This window comes from Apteryx rowi, unplaced genomic scaffold, assembly GCF_003343035.1.
Source record: "Apteryx rowi isolate R43461 unplaced genomic scaffold, aptRow1 scaffold_33, whole genome shotgun sequence".
Taxonomy (NCBI): domain Eukaryota; kingdom Metazoa; phylum Chordata; class Aves; order Apterygiformes; family Apterygidae; genus Apteryx; species Apteryx rowi.
Genome location: NW_020449752.1, coordinates 514,263 through 523,323, shown reverse-complemented (window position 1 = coordinate 523,323; position 9,061 = coordinate 514,263). Strand labels below are relative to the sequence as shown.

The window sequence follows — 9,061 nt, the reverse complement described above, 5'->3', positions numbered from 1 at the left end:
CCAAGAGGCATTGTTTGATACTGTTTTTGATATTATTTTGATTATTACATAAGTCCAGCGAAGTGTTTGGTTGAAAAAGCCATGCACTTGCACCAAAAGGGATCTAGAAGTCCTGGCACTGTGCACTTCTCAAAACTGCAACCCCTGCTACTGGCTGAAACAAATCCTGTAGCTCAGATAAAGTGCTGTTCATTAAGGAGCTTGGTTTCTTCATCATTTTACAGGTGGTGACACTGAATCACAGGGAGGGGAAGTGACCAGATCAAGATGACCCAGGAGACCAGTGACAGAATCTGGCTTTCCTGAGTCCTCTTACAGGCCTGATTGCTCCTGAAGCAGTCTGGGGTGTAGCAAAGCTTTTTGTTTCTCCTGGGTATGTGATGTCCAGTAACATCGCAAGATTTATCAAAGCATGATGTAGGCAGAGCCTCTTTCTATGATGCAGTCAGGTGTGCAAATTTCCAAAAAGGCTTCAGCAAATCCTTTTTTGGCAGTTTTTTGGAACTGCCTGACGTTTAGTGCAAGTATGACTAATGTTGTCAAAATGAGCTGACTTTTAATAAGATATAAAATATGGTCAAAAAAATGTGTGCATTTATAGGATGCAGGTTTGAGTGAACTGGACAAAATGATTAATTATAAATACATTATGTATTTAAATTGTAATATATTAGAACCTGTTTCCATTAAGGTTCTAGTTGTGTGGAAGTGTGTCACTCCATTGTTGTATGTTTGACTGGTAAAAGCTGTGGCTTTTATGTTAGTTATAAAATAATCAGCTTTACCAGAAAGCAGAGTTGTAGGCCATAAAGTTTAATATAATTAGTTGGTTTGAAAGAAAAGAGTGCTACTGGCTGATAAATTTACTGCTGGAGGAAGAATCCAGAGCAAGAAAGCAGGTACATACTGTAAAGCTAGGTGTTGCTTTGGCTTAAAAGTTGTGCTTCCAGTTCCACATATCCAAACCTGACAATAAAATAACTTTTGGGGAAAAGCGATCAAGCAATAGAAATTGCACTGAAACCACCTACCTCCAACGAAAACAGTAAAACCAATCCTTGTGCAGTAGAAGGAAAACGAAATTCAAGATAGTTTTGTGCCATCTGCTGTCAAATAAATGAACTTCACCTTTAGTGAAGGGAAGAAATTTTAAGTTAATTTCCCCTTTCTCACTGAAGACAGCCTGTCCCTGAGGGGCTGTGTCAAGGGAGGCAGTTTCTTAGATGGCTCCTGCAGATGTGCTGCTGGGTCTGGACCAACTGAGCAAAACTGGCAGGTCTCAACACATCAGGGCTGGGCATCCCAAAAGGTAAGGTGGTGAAAACAGCACTGCAACTCCAAAATGAGAAACAGCCCTGACTCCCTTTCTGTTTCAAGGTCCCAGTACAACTCTTTTCTGGGTGCATGCCCACATGGGTATTTTTTCCGCCTAAATCTCACTGAAGGCATTCAAGTATGTCTGAAGTACAACTTGGCAATGCACAGGTCGTGTGCTGGCTCTTTGTGAAGAGGTAGACTTCAGTTAAGGGCTGTGTCAGAACAGTCATTCCAGTGAAGCTCAAGACTTGAGAGGAAAATTTATATAGTAAGGGCTTGCTGTGGATGCATGACATCTTAGTGAATCACTTATGAGCCATTTTTGTCAGACTTCTGAGAAATCCATTTAATGTGGTAAGCAAATTAAAATGCAATGGTTGTTTCAACAGTTGTTAGCATTTGAAATTGAGATAAAAACAACCAACCAACACCCCCAAAATAAAAAAATACAGATGTCACAGGTAATTACAGCTATTTTTGGCAATACAATTATTGTTTTTTTTTAACAGCAAACATTTTTCTCAAATAAATACAATCTGCTCACGCTAAAAAACATAATAATGATACAACAGGTTTAAAATGAAAAAAAATATGTATCCATTGTTAACATCAAGTTTTAAGAACTGTCCACAGAGAGAAACTTCAGAAAATACCTTTTAATGGGAAATAACAGAAAGGAACCGGCTGTATATTTTCTACTATGTTGCTTGTAGGTTTCATCAATATTCCCTGGGGAAATGTGTATTTGAGGAAGTGGTGGGAACTAAAGAGCAATTTAGAGTGGATGCAACCTATCTCACAGGTTGATTTTTTTTTTCATTCATTCATTGTTTTAAGYGTGTCTGCTACCACCATCATTTCACATATATACTTAAAGTTTGAATAATTTCCTCTACATTTAGGCTTTTTTTTTAAAGTACTATGCCTCCTTTTATAAACAGCAATTTTCATATGGAATTTCAATACATTTTAAGTTGTGAAGTATTGCAAATATATTTTCAGCTCTGAGCTTAAATATGAAAACTATTTGGCTATGGTGTAACTCAGCTACCTAGCGTCCCTCTTTTTGAAATGAACATGAATATAATCAGACATTAAATTGCACCCTACTTCTACGTGCTGGCTATTTATATTTTCATCCCATACTCTTTTTGCATTTATAGGAATGCCATTTAAATGCAAAGTTCACAGCAGTGTGTGTACTGTTTGCCACTGCTCAAAAGGATGCAGATATGAACTGTAGTTCATCTGTACTCAAATATGTTCATTACTTAGCACAAATTCAAATAGGTAATTTATCACCTCCTCTAAACTATGCATTTGAGTAGCAGGGTATCAAGGTTTTAGAGTTAGTGCCTCAAATCAGGGCACAAAGAGCCCTGGGATTTCCCAGACAAGACAAGTGTAATCGTAATGCTCATGTACACCCTGATTCGGTGCTAAATAAGTATTCTGCTTAGATCAGTGGCATTTATGTATGTACTTAAGCATTTTCTTAAATCAGGACTGGAAGGGCTCAACCCTGTTCTTATATAAAGAGTCCTCTGAATTTAAGTCAAGGTAGACAGGGGTTAGCACGCAGTAGGACCAGGCCTCATGCAGCTTCATCGCAAGCCTGTGGAAATCATGATAAATCTTTTTCTTTGTTTCCATGGGCTTTGGATCACAGCTCGGTAAGAAACTTAAGGCACCCAGAGGGAAAAATCTACAACCCCTCACCTCCAGTGCAGTATCAGAATAGGTAGCTAAGTGAAAAGGCTGAGTTGGTCATACTGCTATACACAACCACYCTTCCCATCCTCTGACCTTTTTTCAAGATCTGCATTTAGTACACAATTGAAGATTACAACACCCAAATCCCTAAGATATTGCTGCCTGGAGGATTCAGGATTGTGGACACAGAATAATACACAGGGAAATAGTACTCTAGACTCACTTCTGCCCTCTTTGTTTTGGAAAATTACTACTTGTGTTGTCTTCACTAAGAATAAGTCACATAAAACTTTTAAACAACCATTTCTTTGGTTATGTAGATTATAATTTTATAATAATATTAATACTAGAAACTAACAACAGAGGAGAAAAGGCAGCTGATATCATCAGCTGGCTATTCTTTCTAAAATTGCTCAGACTGAGTAAAAAGAAAAGATGATTTTCCTGAAGTTACGACCTGGCCCCTTAGTTTGTGAAAACAGGCTCTACTGATTTCAGTAAACAGTGTCAATTTACATTAGCTGAGAACCTGTCTCCGTGCTCAAAGGATTTAAGCATTTGGCTGTTGCTACCACCGCACTAAATGCAAGGAAAATTCATAATTAAACTAGCARGGTATCCACAGACAGAGGCTGACACAGTGCCTTGCTTGAGTCATGAGGATTAGTGCATGCTGCAATCCACTCCAATCCACTTCAGCGTAGGAAGATTGGGCAAAAGGTTCAGTTGAAGGCCAGCGTGTACTTGCCTTACTGCCCAGGGGATACTGGCCTAGTCAAACTCTTGATCACATAAGTGATCATTTTCAAATACCCCATTTTTGTTTTTTCTGGTTGCTGAGTGTCATCCCTTCAGCTATTGCTGTGCTAGAATTTGACTCTAGATTCTTATATTTTCTAACCCAACCTTGAAGTCAGAGTTTCTGGAAATCTGGAAGAATATTTTAGTCTTGACATATTTCCAGCTTTATTCCTTAATTGGGAAGAGAGGGAAAAATTTAGGAACTGTAATTTGCCTTCCATGCTGTAATTAGACTTGTGGGATATGATGCAGCTCACAGTGAAGATAAGGGAAAGACGTACATGCATTTTAGATAGATGAAGTCTAATGTTCTTCTGGGACAAAACACTGAAGCTATGTTAAATATACGTTAATGAGCAGCAATGGAATAAAAGTGAAGCAGCAATCCCTTTGTATTTTTAACATTCAAATTGAAAACTTCAAAGGAACATATTTTTCCTTTTTTCCCACCAATGAGCCTCGTGAGCATGAGATTACTTAACACAAAACCCCTAAGGGAAGTCAAAATGCTCAAAGAAAATAAGATTTTCTTTCTGAGATTCTTGACACCTGAAAAATCTAATATGAGATAAGACAATTGTCAAAATACTTTCCCAAACATCCAAAAATATACTTTTTTAAGAAGAGAGTATTCTAACATCTTCTGCCTTCTCAAACAGAACACTTTTTTTCTATAATGCTTATTATATGCAAAGATAAGCTAGTACAGTATTCAAACTATGTGCATTTGGGTTTTGTTCCCTCTCTGTTCCATGCTTCTGCCTATATAAAATTCCTTGTAATGTTGCTTACCTGCAGTGGGACCTGAGCAGCCTTTACTGTTTTCTATATGCAATATTTCATACCCAAAGTTACATCTTGCTGGCCCATGGCATGAAATAGTAAGCTATCCAGAGAATTACATATACATCAGTAAGCAAATTAGTTTTGGTGTGATTGTCCTCTATTTCGTTTTAAAGAAACTTTGCAAATTTGCAGTGAGTAAGTATGGAGGAAAACAGGCCAGAAATGCTCTTCGGAATGTCTGTACACAGCTGAAAATAGTTTAAATTATAGTTAAAAATGAAAGTGACAGCAGTATAACTGCACAGGAGCAGTTTCTTTCTGTCATTTCTTAAGTTATCTCCCTGACTTTTCAGTATACGTCCCTGGTATAATAATGCACTTATGAATGGCTTACTGTGTATTACGTAGTCATAAATGTATAAATAATGGACTACTGTTATGAATCATGTCAGTGTACGTATTGCACAGGATGAGCTGTCTTCTGACTCAAGATTTGTACAGTATGTGCTGTACTTTCCCTGGCAAGCTCACGATCATTAGCTAGTTAAAACTGTAGGACAAAGCTGAGCTAAGACCCTTTAAGATTTGTTACATTGGAGCTGATGAGTGTTTTACCTCATTTAAGAATGAGGGGTTGCAGTTTATCACCTGTTGTTTGTTCTGAGTGTTGAATGTGTAGCTGGATCATATCCGACTGAAGGTAATGTGAGTCCTTCCAAAGGCTTGATAGGTTAAAAGAAACTAACTCCAAATCAAACCTGGACTTTGCTATGAATAACAAGCATTTGTGAAAATTGGCCAGTATAAACTTCTGTGCCATATAAACCTTTCAGATAAGGATACTAACACTTTCTGCAGAGGGAAAACTGGAAAGAAGAGAGGTATCCTAGGATGCCAGAATTTTTTTGTGGTACTTCTGAACTTTTGTTTGATATGATTTATGGGAATACTCAGAATTATGGCCCAAGCCAAGGAAAGAGTATACTTAAATCCTCTTTCACCCATTTAAGCAGATTAAGTACCTTCCTAAAGCGAGTCTACACTAATTAAGACCAGTACAAATGGCTGCAGGAACTTCATGATCCAGGGCAGAAGACTTCAGATACTTGTGTTTCAAAGAAACCAGCCTTGAAACCAGCTTATACCATAAACTACCCACTGCAGAGTTTTTGCATTCTCCTCTGGAGCAGCTGGCATTGGCATCTGGCAGGAGCAGGCAGTTGGACTAAGAGGACCACTGTTCTGTCTGCCACAGCAGTTCTTGTGATTTTAAAGATTTTAGCTCCAGATGGAAACCCTTCTCTTGCCCTTCTCCCCAAAACTTAACTCTCCTCCCACTGGGTAAATAGCATCTTAACAGGTTAAAGCATGCTGCTTCTGAATTACAGTGTACTGTTGTTGTTTTTTTTTTTTTCCTCCCAGCTCGGCTTTGTCTGTATGACAGATGGCACTTAGGAATTAAAGAGAAGGAAGCAAAACATTCAGCCAAGGCTGAAATTYGGCATATCTTGTTGACTTAGTTATTACCCCTTGGTGAAAGCTGCTTACTGCAGAACCTCCCCAGGGCTGACAGAAAAGCTCACAAGGGACAGAAAGCCACCACTGTGTAAATGACCAGCACAAAATCTCAGTGCAAGAGGGAAAACCCTTCTTGAAGGTCTTCTGAGGGGATTTAAATGACAGAAACACTTTAGGCTGGTCTGTGCACAAGGGTGGATTTCAATAATCTGAATAAAGAAAAACCTTTCTAAACACTTCAGGTTTGGTTGGAAAAGGTTTATTTCATGTCTGCTTAAGAGAAACTACTCCTGGTCTTCGTTCACAACAGTGCTATCTTTTGATGTGCCAACTTCATCTGTAACTGATGTGAAATTCAGAATTCTCCTCTGAGGCAGATTAGCATCAAACAATCTTAGCATCCACAATGTGTTCAACAGGGTRGTTACACAGGCACCTAATACAGTGCTGAAACAGAGGAGAAGGATGAKCTGATGCTGCCTAGAGAGGGAATGCTGAACTCTCATTTTCCAGCAAGTGATGATACACTTTRTGAAAGGTGCTGAGAATTTGGGGGTTGCTTGTGAGGAAGGTGTCAACACATGGACCTGAACAGGCCTGTTAATGCTTTGCAAAAAACAGCAATGAAAAAACATCCTGAATGCTCTACTTTCACACAGTGCTAGTTGTTACTAACATGGTGCAGAAGGCAGTGAAAGTTACTGGTATTATCAGAGCTCCATTCAAGGTGGAAAAATCTACCCGAGCTGCTGACTGAACAGAGATTCCCTGCAGTGCAAGAGCTTGAATCTATATTTTAATATTTCTTCCCCCAAATCAGGCTCTTTTGTATTTGCCTAGTTGTATATGAGAATTTTTGCATGACTATGACTGTGTAAGAGATATGCTAGAACAGCTTTTTGTGTGATCCGCTTAACATATGATGACTATTTTTCCACTGTCAATAAACACAAGAAAGAAGAGACATTCTCCAGTGCTTGGAAAGGCCATTGTTTTGCTTGGTCTTGTAGCTTTGCCTATTCTTGTAATAAGGTTTCTCTCCAGTTAAAGCCTCCAGTTGGTCCGTGTGTGAGAGGGAGGATGGGGGGGTCTGTAAGCTGCCAAACACCTGTATCTCCCAGTTCTTCGCACGAACAGAACCCCAGGTATGGAATCTGTGTGAAGAGATACAGAAATAAAGTAGAAAGGCCATAGGCAGGGATTGTGCTGTGGTAAGGAGGAAATTGGCCTAAGGGCCAATGCCCTGCTGTGCTSTTAAACCATTGAATCTTCTGTCTGTCTGTCTCTCTCCCCCCAAAGCCCGTTTTCAGAAGATGATCGTAGGACTCAGGTGTGACAGCCAGACTTTGTAAAGTGCATCACTGTAGGTGTGAAACACTGGGGAAGACAGATTATAACTTTGTAAGCTCAGACCAAATGTGTCTAGCCCATGCTGACTGACAGCCTTATAAGGCCAGTGTGGCTACGGAGGAGAAATATGGGTGCTAATCTGGCTCAGGAATCCTCAGATCAAGTCTTGGCTATGACTATCCCAAATGTRTCTGCAAGGCTTGCAATGGACAATATCGTCTCCTCACCGAGAGCTGGAGAAAAGGAATAAAGGCACATTATCATTTTTTCAAGCCTTTTCCCTGACTAATGACAGCTCTACAGAGTGGAATGAGAAAGGAAAAGAGGTGTAGATCAGAAGTGCCCTGTTAACTATGGTTAGGGTGTTTTCAGCACTAGAGGCACCGTGGGAGTCTCTGTATAGCCCCTGGTACCTACAGGCTTAAACCAGTGGTACTGTGTGCCCGTTTGTAGGTGAGCATCTGATCCCATGCTATCTGTTGCAAGAGTGACATGTTAAGCCTCTTAAACCAGTCTTCTTTGCTCTCATGACTTCTGAAATGGATGCAACTCAATAATGGACTGAATCGGACAAAAGGAACAAAGTATCCTCTGCCTGGTTAAGGAGCTTGTATTTTTCTTTTCTCTTTTTAAAGCCAGCAAGCTTTATTCCTTGCTGGTAATTACCTTTCGGACCATCTGTACAAAGTCCTTGGAGTTCTGCGGCGAGAGCCCTTGGAGCTGGCAGGTACAAGCCTCCAGAGAGGACGCATGTGCCACTATCAGAATGTTATTTCCTGAAACAAAGCAAGAAACACAGCCTGAGGAGGGAGGTGAAGCTGGCTTTGGAAACTGGTGCCCAAGATCAAGCTGATCATTTAAGCTGTTCAGAATAGGTTCAATTTAACATATAACAACACGTGTATGTGGAAAAAGCATGTTTTATGAACATAGAACATTTCTCAGTTTTGGGGATGATTACGGTTAACTCTTACTTATTTGTAAAATTACTTTCTGAAGAAAGCAAGAATTTCAGCAAGATTTCTGTTGTCTTCGCATTTTTGCGAAGCAAATACTTTTCTTCTATCCAAAAAATATTTTTGATAAGCACTTTAATTTCAGTTGCTGGTTTTCCACAGCAATTGCTTTAGATTTCTGTTTCCAAAATACTTTACAACAAATGTCTCACAGTGCTGTGTTTTTTGTGGGCAAACTAATAAAAGGTCCAGAATGTGAAGAAGAATCGGTGAAATGGAGTTAATGAGATCACCAGAATTTAGAGATAACTTATCCCTAAGCTGTTAATGAAAAACAGAAGCTAGAGAAACGTAGGTATCTTACATTGTGTTGGGATCCCTAAAATACTTCTGCTACTTAAGTTTATGGACCATTTATGTACCCTGAGTGTATCTGAACTAATAGTTCTGACCCATACAGAGCTTAACTTGGAGTTTCCAGTGTGTATCGGAGAGGGGGCAAAAGATTAAGATATGGGGATTCCTCTCCTTGAAGACGGAAAGACTGGTCAGGAACATCAGCTTTCACATCTGAGATCCCCTGTCTTGCTTTTGATCACAGTTGGAGTATTAGAGCCCTC

At 39.5% G+C, this 9,061-nt stretch overlaps 1 protein-coding gene across 2 annotated transcripts in view; it reads right to left on the bottom strand.

The window, feature by feature from the left end:
• Positions 1–2,230: 2,230 nt before the first annotated feature.
• The window catches only part of UBASH3B (ubiquitin associated and SH3 domain containing B), an 80,786-nt gene continuing 73,955 nt past the window's right edge, over positions 2,231–9,061 (bottom strand). For both annotated transcript variants that reach the window (XM_026071747.1, XM_026071748.1), the window contains exons 13-14: positions 8,152–8,261; positions 2,231–7,289 (exon numbers count right to left, since the gene is read on the bottom strand). In XM_026071747.1, coding sequence (XP_025927532.1) covers positions 7,152–7,289; positions 8,152–8,261 — 248 coding nt within the window. In that variant the 3' untranslated portion in view covers positions 2,231–7,151. The remainder of the gene's footprint in view (positions 7,290–8,151; positions 8,262–9,061) is intronic.